Source organism: Bos mutus, chromosome 4 (genome assembly GCF_027580195.1).
Source record: "Bos mutus isolate GX-2022 chromosome 4, NWIPB_WYAK_1.1, whole genome shotgun sequence".
In the NCBI taxonomy this organism is placed as follows: Eukaryota; Metazoa; Chordata; class Mammalia; order Artiodactyla; family Bovidae; genus Bos; species Bos mutus.
The window spans coordinates 92,166,155-92,185,285 of NC_091620.1; the positions used below are offsets into that span (position 1 = coordinate 92,166,155).

Below are 19,131 nucleotides of genomic sequence, written 5' to 3' on the forward strand. Positions count from 1 at the left end.
TTTTGTTTCTGTTAAAAGCTCTTTGGAAAGAGAATCCAAAGTGGACACCACTGTGTCGTTGGTAGTATCATGATAGCCTGGTAGGTAATTTTGTGATGTAACCAACACATATAACATCTTATGGCTGTGAGTACAGATGACAGGAATCTATTTTATCCTGGTGACATCCTTTGTCTTACCTGTCATTTCAAATTCTCCATTTCATGTTGTCCTTTTTGTTTTCGTTCTTCATCTTCCTCCTTTTTGTGTCTTTTGTTCCTCTTCATTTTGTCTTAAATGACTAGTATATGCTCACTATGACCCATATGCTGTGGCAGGCGTCTGTAACGATCATGGCAAGACATATGCGTTGTACGCCATCACTGTGCACCGGCGCAACATGAACACTGAGGAGATGTGGAAGACCTACCGTCGCTACAGTGACTTCCACGACTTCCACATGAGGATCACCGAACAGGTCGTGAGGTTTTTAAAGTTTGTGTGCTTTATATTGTTCCGTGATTCCATGTTTGATTCTGAATGGTTGTGAGTGATACTAAGGTACTGACCGAAGCTAAGAAAATAAGGTAACAATTTTTTATAATCAACAGTGAATGTTAGAATGATTTTGTCCATTTAACTAATAAATTTTAAAGTCCTAATCATTGTGGACTAGTGACAAAGTACCAATGATATACCTTGGAAAATTAGAATAAATGTGTATGTCTGATTTTAAGAGAGTGTGTATGTCTTGTCCTTTGCATAGGTATTTGGGTTTATTTAACATATAGAGATCATTGTAAGACAATTTGTGATTTCTGTTTGGTAATATAATTTAAAGCTGTGGTTATTTTAAATGGCATCCTTTCCCAACTACTAACAGGTAAATCCTTGATCCATTAAGTTGTATGAAGAACCAAAACCTAAATTATATTTTAAATTAACCAAATAATGTTTTTAATTCTTACCAAATACAACTCTCTTGTTTCATAGAAGTATGAGGACTCTTAAATGTAACAAATGTAAACATTTTTATTTTTCTCTGTTTTATCTTTTATTAAATATTTTTTCTTCTTTTTAACTTAGAACAAAATAAATTATCAGTGGATAAATTGGAGTAGGTAATCTATGAAATTTATTTTAAGTCACAATAATCTTTCATGCAGTGTTTTAAAATATATGATTATTAGTAAGCCCATAGAATAATAATAATGGTGACATTTGATTGGGTGAACTAAGCTTTGAAATGACATTTTACTACATAAATAATCAGAAAATATATTTTTCACTTAGGATGTAGAAAATGTATGGTTCACACCATAATTCTCATTAAAATATTTTGTAAATAGAGTGAGATAACCTACTAATAAAGCTTTAAAGTGTTTAGAAACCTGGTTATTATTGACTCCACAAGCCCATGTTAAAAGGACTATTTTTAATTATATTCATAAGGAAATTAATAACTTGGGCATATCTCTATTGTTCTTGTTAAATAGATCTCCATGTTTAGCTTGATTTGTTTGCAGAAGTGAAAGAATTTTCTGCCCCCCAAAATTCCTGTTTGATATTTTTTTTAAATCACATAGTTCATATATCTCTTCCTTTTCATCCTTACACTTTAACTTAACATGACAAATTTTAAAGTAATGTGATTTACTGGGAGTAGTTTTAGTTACTTGCAAATTTATGGGAATTTCGTATAATATGAAATTTTCTTTGTATGAATAGTTTTAATTTTTCCCTACTGTTCAGAGGAATAATCATTGCTTAAAGATTCTAGGCTAGGACTGTAAATGCTGTGTTGATAGATTGACAAATATAGATAAAGAACATACTTTTTAAAAAGTCTACTAATAGAACAATTCATGTGGAAAATTTACTTTTCAGTATAGCACAAAAATTAAATGCAACTAACTGATAAAGCACAATTCAGTTTTGAAAGTGCTCAGTGCAGACAGATGACGTGGATGTGTTAAAGTTACAGTAGTATGTGATTACTAAAGCATATCGATTGCTTTTGGAGCTTAAGAAATTAAAACCTAAGCTTGTTAAGTGAAATTTTAGGTTTAAGGAAAGTACTAAGCACTTGTAAATAAGACTCATACTATTTGCCTTTTAGTTCTGCCTTATTTTTATCTTTAGTTTTATTTTATATTTGTATTTTTAAAACAAATCCTGTAAGAAAATGCAGTGAGCTTTTAGTTCACTGGTGACAACAGTACAGTCAGTGGACGAAATAAATTTTAACTCCATAGAGCTGTCTAAGTATTAAAGTTATTTTAGAACAGATTTCTTTTTTTTTAACTTTCATTTCATTTCTTTAACTTTGTGACATAAAGTTTTTTCCCATTCTAAACGTATGAACTATTATTTTCTTTAATGAACTTTGAATCCTTCTAATGAAAAATTCTAAATGTTTTTCAAATTTTCTAGACCTGACATATTCAGTGTGGAAAGATAAAATCTTTGGGTTTGGAATTTCTGTGATTTATGTATAGTATTTGAGTTCTTTGTGAACATTGAAATACATTTTAATTTATGTTAGTTCTTTAGGTAGGTTTCTTTTTCTTTTTTTTTTTCTTGCATTCATTTAAAAATATTTTTGTGACTTTTTGGCAGAGGAAATCCTATTACTTTGTAGGGAATGGACTGCTTTGTACTTGTAAATAATCTTTTAAATATCAAATAGTGAATTAATATAGAGCATTAAATTTTTCCATTTTTCTTCCTTTTAAAATAGCAGTATTTGAGAAAAACTGTTAGTCATAGTGCTTCTGGTACAGACAGATAATTTTAAAACCAGCTTGATAATTTAGACTTTAAGAAAATAACTGTTACATTTAATTTTTTTATTAATAAGGTTTAATGTTTCAAAATTTTGGAAATTGTTGTTTTGAGGAGTACTGCTATATTCCCTTGGTGTGTTAGTTTACTGGAACTGCCATAACAAAATACCCAGCAGAAATCCGTTTTCTCATAGTTTTGGAAGCTAGAAGTCCAAGATCAAGTTGTTGGCAAATTTGATTTCTCTTGAGTCAGCTCTCTGACTTTCAGATGGTGCTGAATATGGCCTCACAGGACTTTTCACTGTATGCTCCCATTCCCGATGGGTCTTTGTATCCCTCTTATAAGGGCTTTGTTTTGATTTTATTCCCTCTCTGAAGGCCTTGTCTCCAAATACAGCCACTTCTGAAGTACTGGAGATTAACGTTTCAACATGTGAATTATAAGGGAATAAAATGTATTGGTAATACCTAAATAAACTATGCATTCTGTAAAATTCAATCAGTAGTTTAAGATACCATTGAAAAGTCATATTCCAGGAAACTAAATGTCTTTTAGGACACCTTGAAAAATGTAAATTTACTTCTATAAAATGGTTAAAAAATTAAAACCAGGATATTATACATTCATACTCAATAAAGACCCATTCTTACACTTTTGTGAACCACCAAATTTGTGACTACAGCATAACATTTTCCCTGAAAATTTTTTTTTTTTGCCCCCACTTTTTTTCCTTGGCAGCGGCAAAAGAACTACTTTTAACTTTCATGCGTAACATGTGATGAACTTGTCACATTATAGCTCCAAGCAACCATCTGATTTACCATTCCATTTAATGATTTATCAGAATCTTCCAGTTTCTGGGATGAAAATTATCCTACACCTTTTCATTTCCTCTTTTCTTTAATCTCTGCACCAGGAATGAGTTTTCTTTACAGACTCATTGTTGTCTGTGGTTATTTAATCAAAGAATGATTTTAGAAAGCTTGTTGCATCCTGGATATGTATCGCACAGGAAAAGTAATGAAGCTCCTCATTAAAGTTTTAGATACTAGATACTGTTAGCCCAAGCACAATGACTTGCTGAATGATGTTGTTCTTCCACTTTGTTAGCAGCTAGTATGGTTAAAATCTGTGCTTTATTAACAAGGCATGGTGGATTGCTACCTATCTGGACTTTTGAAGGTGGAGTCTATAGATGCTAAACTTCAGATATGTACACTTGTTTTTGTTAGTGACTTTACAAATATAAAATATATGCTATATAGCTCTTTTATTTTCTTAGTTATTATGAATTTATTTTTCATGTAGTTTCATGCAGGGGAAAAGTATCAGTGTTATACTATATGTCATTATATAGAGAGAGTTATAGCTATAATCTATATTTTGAAGTTTGCCTCTTCTACTTTTAATAGTTAGCTATTACAGTGATTAACTGATTTGAAGTCATCAATATAAAAATATTTGAGTTTTTTTCAAGAAACCAGAAACTCGTAACTCTGATTATTAATAGTTTATTTGCTAATACTTTATTCTTGTCAAAAGGTTTTTAAATAAATGTTTTTTAAAACCTCTTGTTACTAAAATTTTGAATGATCTTAAAATCAGAGAGATTATTAAAATGAAAAACCATGTGGTTCATCAGTTATCCATGTTTGTCATTCTTAGAAAATAACTTCTTTATAATAACATTAGAACTGTGGTTTGGATCTATTTGCACAGTATTTTATGTTTTCTGATTTTGGCTTAATAAGATAAAATATGTTGCAAAATCTGTTTAAGATACTTCTGATACATAGAGAAATTATCACTTGGAAAATACTTTTCTCTTTTTGAAAAAAAAAAATCTAAGACTATTGAATGTATTTTGTTTTGTAGTTTGAAAATCTGTCAAGCATATTAAAGCTTCCTGGTAAAAAGACTTTTAATAATATGGATAGAGATTTTTTAGAAAAGAGAAAAAAAGATCTAAATGCATATTTGCAGGTAAGTTCAGGTTTATTATTACTCATAGGTTTTCATTTTAATAGATCACACAAATATAGTTGATTTCTTTGGTAGAGAATGCTTTTACTGTAAATAGTGAGATAGCAGCCACTTTTGAGGTGCTGAGATGTGACTTGCAATCTGATCAGTAATTTATGAATATTGTTTCTCTGTTTATTAATTTAGAAGTTTTCTGGACACTCAGTGCTAGAAATTTTACCTTCAGGTTTGAATGAATACATAGCCACACCCACAGCCCCCACCCCCACACACACCTACACACCCACATCTGTACACACACACACACACACTCAGTGCTAGAAATCTTACCTTCAGGTTTGGATGAGTACATAGCCACACCCACACCCATACCCCCACACACACCTACACACCCACACCTGTACACACACCCAGCAGATTTCTCTTCTGAAATAATAAAATGTGTCTCATAAGTTATTTCCTGTGTAAGGATTGTCAGAAATGACTTTGTTTTAGAAAGTAGTACCCAAATACCAGATTTTAATAATATCACTTTATGGCTTTTTATACTAATGAATGATTTATGAAGATGTCTCATCTGTTAATATTAGCTCCCCACTTCACTCTTTAGGAGTCAGCAAATTCCAGCCTACAGACCATATCCAGCCTGCCACCTGCTTTATTAGAGTTTATTATATTATTAGAACACAGCTACCCATTTAGTTTACTGCTGTCTATGACTGCTTTTACACTACTACATTGGAGTTGAGTAGTTGCAGCAGACTATGGATCACAGAACGTAAAATAATTATTATATGAACTGTACATAAAAAATTTGCTGACTGTGTCCTAGTATTTAGTGAAACTTAGCCAATACTATACTTGATATTTTGGGGGAAGTTTTCTCTCTTAAACATTTATAAGTTTAATTGAGTTTGCTTATAACTATTCCATAGCACTACATATAACTATTCCATAGCACTACAGTTTACTGAAAGGATAGGAAAAACATATAAATCTGCTGTTATTCACCTTTGTCTTCTGGCTTAAGGCTAAATGATATTATTTATATGACTTGTCAAACATTTTGATTTTTTAGAATGTATTAACTTTCGTTGCATTAAAATCTGTATTAATTATTTAGAAAATAAGCACCTTTTTTGAAATCTGGTGCCATAAATGTATGTTTTAGTTGTGGCTGTACCGTCTGCGTCTTAGCTAATGATCTCAATATGTCAAAACATGTTTCATTGAAGGAATTGAGCTAGAATGTTAGACTATATCATGTTGTAAAAGCAATATTTTGTTTTGGGCCCTCTTTATAATACTTAAAAATTTTAATTGTTTTATGTACTTTCCATTAATGGTAACTTTAAAATTAGAATGTGAATAACATAGCAGTTTACTACTATGGATCTTCTTAGTTATAAGCTGTAAAACCTGAAAATGGAATAGTAGATAACATTTTGGGGAATTCCCTGACAATCCAGTGGTTAGGACTTCACACTTCCACTGCAGGGGGAACTAAGAGCCCACATGCTACATGGCGAGGCTAAAGTAAATAGATAGATAATAGATAAATGTGTTAATATTTTAAAAAATGTTGATAACATTTTTTACTATACATTCTTAGCTTTCTAGCAGATGACACTGTAAGTAGTAGTTAATTTCCAGTACCCTCTCAATATAAGATGCCTCTGATTTTTCCTGTTAGTTACTGTTAACTCCTGAAATGATGAAAGCGTCTCCAGCCTTGGCTCACTATGTGTATGATTTCCTTGAGAACAAAGCCTACAGTAAAGGGAAAGGGGATTTCGCTCGCAAGGTAAGCAGACCATTGCATTGGCTTTCTTCATAGGTCTGTTTTCTTACTTTGTTTTCAGTAAAAGAAGATAATTTATATTTATGTGTGTGTTTTAAAACTAGAAATTTTATTAAATGTTCTTTGGCATCTTCTGTGCTTTATCAAAGAGTCAGACACGTCTGAGTGACTGAACTGATGCTTTATCAAGCCTACTATATATAGGCATATCTAATAAACTCCTGTCTTTACATGCAGATTAAAACCCAGTAGTAGCTGGAAAGGGGAGGGAAAAAAAAAAAGCTTTGTTTCTGAAATGATGCTTTAAGGAAAGTTGGCCTAAGACAAGCCACAGGCTTTCATTAGTTTAAAAAGGAGCTGTTAATACTTCTTATTGGGAGGAAATGTCTTTTAATTGGAGTAAGGATAGTAAAAATGTTAAGTAGACTGTGTCCCTGAAAGAATTTATGCCTTTTGAGTGAAACAGTTATTATTTAAATTTTTAGGGACACAGGCCTATTCTGGAAGTAAGACGCTAGGTTAAGACAATAAATGATTTACTGCTCAAGTTGGGTGAGAGAGCTCAGTGGGTGAGAAGGCAAACAGTGGAGTCAGGCAGCATTTGGTTCAGATTCCTGTTCTGCCATTTATTAGTTGTGGCCTGCAAAATGTTACTTGACCTCTGGGCCTTTAGTTTCCTCAAGATCGAAGGTGTTAATCCTCAGTTTAGAGCATGTGTGAATCAAATGAAATAATCTCTGCATGACAGTGCCTGTCTGAATCAGTGCTGGCTCTTAGAAGTAGTAACAATAGTAACAGGAGCTGCAGCATTAGTTGGGGAAACTGTAAGTAGGAATTCTGTGTATTACTTTTGCAACTTTTTAAAAGTCTGAAGTTATTTCACAATGAAAATTAAAAGACTTCCCTACCTCTCATCCCCTATAAAAAGACTAACTTGTTTAAAAAAGATTAAGGAATTGGTACAACTAAGTAAAAATTAACAACTGTAAGAACTTCAAATGATCTCTCAAGGATACCATGGTTTAACATCCAAGTGAATGTTAACATTTCTAAATGGAATGTTTTATTTTAATAAGAAATTCTAGGTTATGTATTTTATAATGGTGGGGGAAAAATATGGTGACCTTATCTTTGTATTTCATGATTGAAGTGTATGAGTTTTAATTCCAACTTTAAAATGGTTTATTGTCAATAGAGATGCATGTCAATATTCCATCTTTTTTATGTTTACCTTAGTTTCTCTCTTAAGATAGCATCTATTTGAGATAAATTATAAATTGATAATACCCTTTTGAGATAAAAGAAGCATTATATTGTTTAGTCGCTAAGTTTTATCCAGCTCTGTGACTCCATGGACTGCAGCATGCCAAGCTTCCCTGTCCTTCACTATCTCCTGGAGTTTGCTCAAACTCAAGTCCATTACCATCCAACCATTTCATTCCCCGTAGCCCCTTTTTCCTCCTGCCCTCAATGTTTCCCAGCATCAGGGTCTTTTCCAGTGAGTTAGCCCTTCACATCAGGTGGCCAAAGTATTGGAGCTTCGGCTTCAGCATCAGTCCTTCCAGTGATATTCAGGGTTGATTTCCTCCAGGATTGACTGGTTTGAGTATTATATTAAATGTAGGCATTTTCTTTTTTGCCACCCTACAGTAGCATGTGCGTATGTGTGTGTATGTATATATGTATGTGTTTATCTCCAAATAGTTGCATGTCACTTTTTAAAAAAATTACTACTAGAGTCTAAAAATACTTTTGAGTCACTTCTGGGACTCCATAGTAACATACATTTTCATAAATCATATTAATAATTACTAAGTTCATCTTGACCTCTTTCAGATTGTTGGGATAATTTTCATGAATATCAAGAGGATTTTTCAGCTACATTTCCTTTTTGGATAAATTGTAGTATAATATTTTCCTTTATTGTATTTCACTGGAAATTAAATAGCTATTAGAGAAAATAATCTACAAACATTTTATCACTGGCTAATCATGTTGGAGAAGACTGAGAGTCCCTTGGACTGCAAGGAGATGCAACCAGTCCATCCTAAAGGAGATCAGTCCTGGAGGTTCATTGGAAGGACTGATGTTGAAGCTGAAACTCCAGTGCTTTGGCCATCTGATGCGAAGAGCTGACTCATTTGAAAAGACCCTGATACTGGGAAGGATTGAGGGCAGGAGGAGAAAGGGACAACAGAGGATGAGATGGTTGGATGGCATCACCATCCATGGACATGGGTTTGGGTGGACAGGGAGGCCTGGCATGCTGCAGTTCATGGGGTCACAGAGTGGGCCACGACTGAACAACTGAACTGAACTGAATCAGAGTTTGAGAAATAATACTTTATAACACATTATCTTGGTCACACAATTTGCCTAGCTTTTCAAAATTTATGGGCCAGTTCCTAGAAGAAGTAATAGACAAGTAGTCTTCCTCTATGCACACAGTATCTTTCCAGTTTTTTTTTTTTTTTTTATCATAGTGTAATGGCATTTTTAAGCTGTAGGTAGGGACCTAAATTTAAATTCAAATTCCCTTGTTTGCATTTTTAACTGATACAAATAACTGAGGTGACAATTGAATAGGTAACATCTAGTTAAGTCAGGCTAAGTGTACACTTTTGCAGGCAGTCAATAATTTACTCATCTGCTTGGTAATTTGCAATTGTCTTTTTTTTTTTTTTTTTTTTGCTTTAAACATCTGTTTTAGGACAAATCTTGCTTCTGGAAATATTAGATTGTGATAGACTGATTTTATGCTTCTAAAATTCTACTTTTTTTATGGTTGAGAGACATAATCATGTGTAAAAGTTTTTCCATGCTCCTTTGCTCCCTCCACTTTGCACTGCCAATACAGATGTTTAAGCTTTACCCTCAGAAATTGGAGGGTGAAAAAACAGGAACAAAAAGGGAAATGGATTCTGAAGATCTAGGATTGGTGCTCAGACAACTATTTTTAATTATGATGTAACTCATGGTGTAGATTTAAGTTCTCTTATTTTGAAAGAGTATTAGTGGTAGTTAGCCTCATGCCTGGGCTTCCCGGGAGGCACTAGTGGTAAAGAACCTGCCTGCCAATGCAGCAGGCATAAGAAATGTGGATTTGATCCCTGGTGGGGGAAGATCCCCTGAAGGAGGGCGTGGCAATCGACTCCAGTATTCTTGCCTGGAAAATTCCATGGACAGAGATGCCTGGTGGGCTACTGTCCATGGGGTCACAAAAAGTTGGACATGACTGAAGCAATTAGCATAGCATAGCCTCAAGCCTGGATAGCAATTGAGGTTGTATTCATTTAACCAACTTAAGATTGTATTAGCTGAACCCATGTTTCCACTATGAAGTGTAAGATATATAAAATTCTAAAGTACTTTTGATGGTGTTCAAACAATTTTTAATGTAAGTTATAGATTCAAGTGAAATTCATGCCTTTTTGCTTCTGAAATTCTACCTTATCTGTGAACATTAAAACTTGGTTGAATGGTGGCCATTTTTCCTAAAGTTGTACATTTTAAGTGTGGTATTCTCATGTTTATCTCTCTTAAGAATTCTTGTGTTCTAATACACGTGGCAGTAGTGTCAGTATAGAAGTAATGTCCTGACCAATTTGAACACACTGTTCTGGTTAACTGAAAATTACTATTGTATATAGAATTAGAATTACACACATACATATATATTATAATTTTTCACCCAAATATATATATGTATATATAATTTTACACACAAGTACACATGCACACACGATGGTTAACTTCTTCTTGTTACTCTTTTTAATCTCTGTATCTCTTCAGTGGTAGCGATTTTCAAGCCTTTCTTCCTCATTTGTCACCTTTGGTTCTACTGTGAATTTGTTGTACTGTGACAGTGTCCTTCCTACAGGTTGTATTTTCCAGCAAGCATATCTGTAAGACTGTTGTCCTTGCTTAAGCCAGAGAATTATTGACACTTTTACAGTTATCTTGAAATTCCCTTTTGTTGTTATTGTTTAGTACAGTACCTATTTCACCTTTTCTGGTTTTCTTGTTGGAAATCCTGAAAGCATATTAAATACTTTTATCTTATTAATATCTATTAACGTTGTGTTTCTTAAATAGTGGGGTTCAGTGTTTTTTGCTATGATTGCTATTTTTTTTTCTTCCTGCATGGAACATAATTTGTTTCTATGGTAGTTTTTATAAGATTCAACACTTTCTGGAAAATATTCTTAGTATTGTTTGACTTTGGTTTGTTGTCTGGTTTTTATTTTCTCCTTTCCTTCCTTTCCTCCTCCTCTCCCTCCCTCCTTCTCTCTTTCTTTCGTTTTGTTTGTTTTTATCTGTTAAAAATCAAGATCCATATGTATCTTTGGGTTCTTTATTAGATGGCTCTCCCTTTCTTAATTGAAACTATCTGGCATCTATTACAGTCAGAATGTCAATTTTAAAGCTTCCTATCCCTCTGAGATTATTTCTTTATATATCTCTTAGCATATTTTCTTTACGGTTTTTCTATTCTGCCTTAGTAAAATATGGCTTGCATGTCTGATTTACAGCTTTTCTTTTTCCTAATAGATTCCAGATTCCTTCCATAGATTCTAATTGAGCATGAAACCTATCCTAAAAACTACTTTGTTAAATAAATCTTAGTTCTTTGAGCTTTCTGTTTGTTTATTGTATCTGCTCATTTACTTTTCAGTATTGCTCAGAATATCTGTCATTGTTGCCTTGAATCACGGCAGAAGTATGTTGTGGCTGTTTATACTTGGATAAGTTTCCGTTTGGGAAAACTCTTCATTTTTTTCAGAGGTTTGCTTAGTAAGAAGGCAACCCAAGGTTTATTTTCATTTTCTTCCAGTAAATATATCACTTGTATATTTGTGTCTGAAAATACATTTTAAAGACACTCTGAAGACAACAGTTTCGTACTTTTAAAAGGCAATGAGTTATTATAGACTGGAAAGTTATTACACCTTTTGTGTGTGGCACTTGGTTTTCTGAGGCTTCTCAGTTGAATAATAAACTTGATACAGTGAAGTCATGATATAATATCTTTTTCCCTTTAGATGGACACTTTTGTAAATCCACTTCGAAATTCTATGAGGAATGTTTCAAATGCAGTCAAATCCCTTCCTGATAGCTTGGCAGAGGGAATGACTAAAATGTCAGACAACATGGGCAAAATGTCAGAAAGATTAGGTCAAGATATAAGGCAATCATTTTTCAAGGTAAGATGTTTTCAGTAATGTCTGAAGGAAATGATTTTTAGGTCAACTAAGATTTACTGAGCTCCTGCTTAGGTTTACCTTATTTCTCTTTGTAAGTCCAAAGCTCTCTAGACACGTAGTCTCATAAAGAATTAAAAAGCTAAAGAGAATTAATTATCAGAAGTGGATACTGTAAAATGCACTCACTTCTCAGTCTCTATTGCAGTACAATTTAAAAATTAATTTAAAGCACATTGAAAATTAATGAAGTTAACATTCTTTGTACTGTTTTATTCCATTATAGCATATTTATTCTATAATGTTAAAATTTATAGCAAAACAGGTACATGCTATTGTGTAAATTATATTAGTATTCATCAGCAAGCATAAATTTCTCCTGAGTCACACGATTAAGATTCACGAGATGAAAGGGAGGAAGAGTCTTTCAACATCATCAATCCTTAGTATGTAGATACCTGTGAGAGGAACAGAGGAGTTTGCTTGGAAGCATTTTCTTTATACTGGTAGTGGATACTGGTGAATCAAGTAGTTTTTTGCTTCCTAATGTACATTTTAAAAAATAATTTCGACCTAGTTGTTTACAGTTATAATCAAGACTATGAAAGAAATCATGTAGGTATTAGAACTTTATATTTGTTAGATCATGTTTCCATGAAGAGGAAATATATATAAACACAGATAGAATTTATTTATTGTAAGAGACAATTCCTAAAATACAGTGTGTGTAAATCATACTCTTCTGTCAACTCTCATATCTTCTTGATGCTCCATCTGAATTTCTAATCGTGGGGCAGTGCACTAACTGAAGGGAGGGTTGTCTGGTGCTGCTTCTGCCGGTAACTACCCATATGACTTCATACAGAAGTCACTGAACTTTTGCATTCTTCTTTTTCCTGACCGGTACATGCAGGGGTTATAACAGGTGATCTTGGTGGTCCTTCCTATACTGAGAAATGATTACCAGCTAGCACTGGTCTTTCTGTCCCTCTTCTTGATAGCTTACATTGTGTAACAATTAGTTAATTAGTTTCTTTCAGCCTGTTAACATACTGCAAGGCTCTTTATGATAGAAGAAGAAAGATTGCAGTTCTATTCTCTTTGCTATTCACTTTTGTCTTTAAATCATTTAACATTTCTTAGCTTTAAATTCTAAAAAACATGGAGGTTTGAATGACTAATATCTCCTTCCAACTCAAAATGAATCCTTTTTTTTTTAAAGGAAAACAATCTGTTGATAATGAAATAATTACACTTTTATATTCGTTTTTTTTTTTTTTTTAAACTTTACAAAGTTTATATTCGTTTTTTAATTTTAGATTGTTAATACTTTGTTAATGCTCTCTAAATTTTGTTTATCTATTGTCCCCAGAATCAAGTGCTCTTTATTATATTTGACACTTGTTTCAGTTTATTATCTTGTGTTCTTTCATTTTCTGCTTTAGTGTGTTTACTTTGTTCTTTTTTTTTTTTTTAATACTAGGTTCCTCCTTTAATTCCGAAGACTGATTCAGATCCTGAACATTGTCGAGTTTCAGCTCAACTTGATGATACTGTGAGTTAATTTTTGTTTTGGTAGCAGTCAGTCGGAATTCAAATCATACTGTGCAGATCTTTTTAACTTTTTAATGAAGTATAATATGTGTATGTTATTAATGTACTCATATTTTAATCATTAAGTTTGATGAATTCTTAGAAACTGAACATACCCAAGTAACCAGCACTATAAACAAGAAGCAGAACGTTGCCAGTACCCCAGAAAGCCCCTACTGCTTTCTTCCTGTCACTGTCCGCTCCCCTGCCAAGGATAATCACTATCCTGACTTCTGCCCTGCTGTTATACTTTATGTAGATGAAACTGTGAGGCATGTGCTCCTTTCAGTCTGGCTTTTTTTCTTCAGCATTGTGGTAGTCTTCCATGTTGTTCTGTGTGATTGTGGTTTCTTCATTCTTGTGGCCTTACAGTACCACATTTTGTAAATATAATACAATTTATTTGCTATGTTATGAACAGTACTCCTATAAACATTTGGGTACATATCTTTTGATTAAATAAATATGTACGCATTTCTCTCTGTACCCAGAAATGGAATTGCTTGGTCAGAGGTTACAAATATATTCAGTTTTAGTAGATACTCTCAAATAGTTTTCCACACTCTTTGTACCACTTACATTACCATCAGCAATGCATGAGAATTTCAGAGGTTCACAGCCTGCCAGAATTCAATATGTTTATGTCACGCCTTTTTAATTTTAGCCATCCTGGTTGTTGTATCTCATATGGATTTACATTTCTCTGATGACTGTTAAAATTGTGAACCTCTTTTCATAAGCCTATTGTCCATTGGAGTGTCCCGTCTTATATGTCTAGTCCTTTCCCCCATTTTTCTGTTGGCTTGGCTGTCTGTCTTTGTCTTTGATTAGTAGGAGTACATTGTATAATCTGAGTATCGGTTATTTGTCAGATACAAGTATTTGTCTCTTGTAAGTATCTTCCACTTTGTGTGCTTTTATTCTCTATGTATGATCTGTGTTTACTGCAGGGTCACATAGATGTTCTCCTATGCTTTTCCTCAAACATCGTTTTCCTTTACCATGCCAAAACTTAGATTTGCCATTCATCAGGATTAATTGTTGTGTGTAGAATGATGTAGGAGTCCAGTTGACCTAAGCACTATTTACTGAGAAGGCCTGCTTTCCCCAGTGTATGTTTCTCCCTTGTTACAAGTTAAATTATTTTATATATTTGAGTCTGTGCTTTATATTCTGTTCTATTATGCAGATTTATTTTAAAGTTATAATTATCCCCCTTCAGTTTCTCATTGGATTTCTTTACAGTAAAACTGTCTTAAACAAAGATAATATTTTTGTTTTTTCAAGAATGTTTATTATGTGTTGTACTGTTATAATATCCATAACATTATACTTTTAGTAAGTGTTTATAATTTATTAGAATTGTTATGTGGCACTAAACTTATGAATATACTTGATCAGAGAATAGAGCAGTGTTGAGAGTAGATAAGCCATGAACTTGATATGTAAAGAGAAGGCACACTTAAGAAAATGTTTACAACACAGTGAAAAATGAATGACTCTTGCTGTTTTCTCAGTATTCAAATTACAACACTGATGAGGAAATAGAAAAGAGTAGCTTAGTGATCAAAGAATTATAAAGTTACTAGCAATTATGCAGTTTTGTTGCAGTTCTAGATCTGCACCTTTCTGGGTTTTATCTATATATTTCCACATCAAAGGATTCTCATTGTCTTTCTTTACTTTTTATATCATAATTGAATATTCCCATGATGAAAGTGTACAAATTTTTACTTGTTAAAAATTAAAAGAAAATTCTAGTAATTTAGTCGACTTTTGTAATGTTAGCTGTGTACTGGATTTTATTTCAGGTTCTTTATTGTGAGAATACCTAATATGTACAACTCACTAACCAAGCAAAGCAAAATGTTCTGTGTAGATTTTATTTTGTTCTATTCAATAAAAAGAAACGTTGAGAATATTTTGTCCTTTAGAAAAAGCTGCTCCATAGAATAGGCAGAGGGGCTAGCTAGCATGTGTTACAAACTGACAGAGACTCTACTAAAAGGTCCCAAACCTAAGGTCATCATGAATCCACTTGGAGAAGGTTTTTCCATTGCAGCTTTGGGGTTTACTCATCATTGTAGATTTGTTTAATTCTGTTTTCTGTCAAAACAGATGTTAAAAGTATTTTTTGCTGAATTAGAATAAAAAGTCAGTTATAAAAGCTATAGTATAACTTGTTCTCCAACCTGTAAATAGTAGTAATCATTTGGTAAAAGCAACAAAATTAGCCAAGGGAAAGAGACACGTGTACCCCAATGTTCATCGCAGCACTGTTTATAATAGCCAGGACATGGAAGCAACCTAGATGTCCATCAGCAGATGAATGGATAAGAAAGCTGTGGTACATATACACAATGGATTATTACTCAGCCATTAAAAAGAATACATTTGAATCAGTTCTAATGAGGTGGATGAAACTGGAGCCTATTATACAGAGTGAAGTAAGCCAGAAGGAAAAACATCAATACAGTATACTAACACATATATATGGAATTAAGAAAGATGGTAACAATAACCTGGTGTACGAGACAGCAAAAGAGACACTGATGTATAGAACAGTCTTATGGACTCTGTGGGAGAGGGAGAGGGAGAGGGTGGGAAGATTTGGGAGAATGACATTGAAACACGTAAAATATCATGTAGGAAACGAGATGCCAGTCCAGGTTCGATGCACGATACTGGATGCTTGGGGCTGGTGCACTGGGACAACCCAGAGGGATGGTATGGGGAGGGAGGAGGGAGGAGGGTCTAGGATGGGGAACACATGTATACCTGTGGCGGATTCATTTTGATGTTTGGCAAAACTAATACAATTATATAAAGTTTAAAAATAAAATAAAATTAAAAAAAAAAAGATGAGGGTCCAGCAAAAGGCAGAGGTCTCAGGGGGAAATGATTAGCATTTTAAAAGCCTATAGGAAAAGTCTGTAAAGTACTTCAATCAAGTAAATAAATCTAGTCTGTTGAAGCATTCAGAGATAAATCAGTGAGTTCTAGTTGAAGGAAACTATGGTTTAGAAAATGGTAAAGACATGATATACACCTTTGAGATGGATTTTATACAGCATGTGGATCAGACCCAAAGCCTTAAACTTAGAGACCTAGAACTTGGCTTTTCAGGATTTTTTTTTTTTTTTAAGTTTAGGCTATACAAGAATTTTTCCACCCTTAGGTAATGGATAGGGAAATATTCTGTGTTCATGAATTGGAAGTTTCAATATTATTAAGATGTCAAGTCCTCCCAACTTGATCTATAGATTAAATGTAATCCACTCAAAATCCCAGCAAGCCATTTTGTAAATACAGAGAAACAGATTCTGATTCTAGCATTCATATAGAAAGGAAAAACCCTTAGAATAGTTAAGACAATACTGAAGAAGAAAAAAAAATTATGTAGAACTCACCCTACTTCAAGATTTACTATAAATCTACAGTAATCAAGGCACAGTATCAGCTGACTCCTCTGGTGTTGCAGTGAATAAGAATCCGCCTGCCAATTCAGGAGACATGGGTTTGATCCCTGGTCTGGGATGATTAGGAAGTCAAGAAACACCTGGAGTAACAGGCAAATATGGCCTTGGAATACGGAATGAAGGAGGGCAAAGACTAAGAGTTTTGCCAAAAAAATGCACTGGTCATAACAAACACCCTCTTCCAACAACACAAGAGAAGACTATACACATGGACATCACCAGATGGTCAACACCAAAATCAGATTGATTATATTCTTTGCAGCCAAAGATGGAGAAGCTCTAAAAAAAAAAAAAAAAGTATTTTTTGCTGAATTAGAATAAAAAGTCAGTTATAAAAGCTATAGTATAACTTGTTCTCCAACCTGTAAATAGTAGTAATCATTTGGTAAAAGCAACAAAATTAGCCATTCACAAGAGATAGATAACTCAAATAAATATATCTCATTTCTTCCCTTTATTTTCTCAGGTGGATGATAATATTCCACTTAGGGTAATGCTGCTTCTCATGGATGAAGTATTCGACTTAAAAGAGAGAAATCAGTGGTTGCGAAGGAATATCAAAAACCTACTTCAACAACTTATAAGAGCTACATATGGTGATACTATTAATAGGTACCACTTTTTTAAAAAAACAACAAACTACTTAGGGCTGATCTTACTTAGCTTTTCAACTTTTACTTTTAGAAGTAGATTGCCCAAACTTTTGTAGGGGAATTTCTTTCTGTGGGCCTTTGAAGAAGGTTATTGAAGCATTCTGTTGCTATCAGAGACAATCTACACACAAATTAAGTTGCTTACTCCATGAAAGAAGTAATGTTTCTTTATTTGATTTACCTTCTAAAATTTTGACCATACTTATTTAAATTTCTTTACTTTCAGAAAAATAGTTGACCATGTTGATTGGATGACCTCACCGGAGCAAGTAGCTGACTTAGTGAAACGTTTCAGGTATATCTTAAGACACAGTCACTTCCTGCAGGTAGCACAGAGTTGAACATTGTTATCGCTAACTTTTATCGCGTTCCTTTTCTTTCTGGCCATAACATTGGTTTTAATCATCACTGATGACCAAAAAGACTTGTAAAAATTATAATAAACGTTTATCCCTTGCACCTGTTAATCTTTGTTTTCTTTAGAACCAGAATAGAAAAAAAAATTGTAAATGAAAAATCTTTTAGATCTTAGGCTACATTTTATCACAGTAATGTGGCTTTAAAATAATTGAAGTACTAGTATATACATGGCATGGTCATATAATCAGATTACCTAGTTTTGGAGATTAATTTTTCTCAGTTGTGGTTGCTAACTTTGATTTTAAGTGAGATATTTTAGAAATTTGTTTGTCTCTGACCATGGTCTAAATTTTTATTTAGACCCTTTTATTTATTTTTATTTAGGCTCTTTTATTTAGAGGTTTTATTTAGAACCTCTGAAAAGGTTCAAATTAAGAGCAGTGATACTCCAGTTCATATATCGATTCTCCAAAAATATTCTCAGCCCCTTCTCTGTGTCTAGCCCTCTTAACTGGTGACTGAGAGGTAAGATTCAGTCCCTTCAGGGAACGGCAGAGAAATAAACATCTTTTCTAACAGTGAGAGATAAGCAGAACACAAATATGCATGGCATCATGTCCTTTGAAGTAACAGAAACAAGAAGGCAGCTATGAATAGCGTACAATATTTGGCACCATCCAACTACTTTTCTTGGAGAAGGCAATGGCACCCCACTCCAGTACTCTTGCCTGGAAAATCCCATGGATGGAGGAGCCTGGAAGGCTGCAGTCCATGGGGTCGCTAAGAGTCAGACACGACTGAGCAACTTCACTTTCACTTTTCACTTTCATGCATTGGAGAAGGAAATGGCAACCCACTCCAGTGTTCTTGCCTGGAGAATCCCAGGGACGGGGGAGCCTGATGGGCTTCCGTCTATGGGGTCGCACAGAGTCGGACACGACTGAAGCGACTTAGCAGCAGCAGCAGCAGCAACTACTTTACTATGGCCAGTTTCTGATTTTATCCTCCTTTATGAGATAGGGTTTTTTGTTTCCATTTTGTTACAAAGAAATTGAGAATTTGAGAAGTTCAGCAGCTTGCCCAAAGGCTCATGTGCTAGAAAGTTGGGGAAACAAGTTTCTCTAATCTGAAGCTGAGTTTCTCATCACTGTACCATATTGTTTCTAAAAGCTGGACTGCGTTCCCTGGCATGTTCATTCTGTTTCAGGGTGTGTAAATGTTGTTCCTCTGGAGGGCACATTGGAATCACTTGAACAGCTTTAAAAAGTACTGATCCTTAGGTCGCATTTGCAGGG

General features: G+C 33.8%; 1 protein-coding gene across 3 annotated transcripts in view; it reads left to right on the forward strand.

Moving 5' to 3' along the window:
- SNX13 (sorting nexin 13) overlaps positions 1 to 19,131 on the forward strand; it is a 146,002-nt gene that overhangs the window by 119,392 nt on the left and 7,479 nt on the right. For 2 of the 3 annotated variants that reach the window (XM_070369758.1, XM_070369761.1), the window contains 7 exons: positions 285 to 457; positions 4,642 to 4,749; positions 6,443 to 6,553; positions 11,593 to 11,754; positions 13,235 to 13,306; positions 17,290 to 17,435; positions 17,703 to 17,771. In XM_070369758.1, coding sequence (XP_070225859.1) covers positions 285 to 457; positions 4,642 to 4,749; positions 6,443 to 6,553; positions 11,593 to 11,754; positions 13,235 to 13,306; positions 17,290 to 17,435; positions 17,703 to 17,771 — 841 coding nt within the window. The remainder of the gene's footprint in view (positions 1 to 284; positions 458 to 4,641; positions 4,750 to 6,442; positions 6,554 to 11,592; positions 11,755 to 13,234; positions 13,307 to 17,289; positions 17,436 to 17,702; positions 17,772 to 19,131) is intronic. The other variant, XM_070369760.1, reaches the window with a different exon arrangement.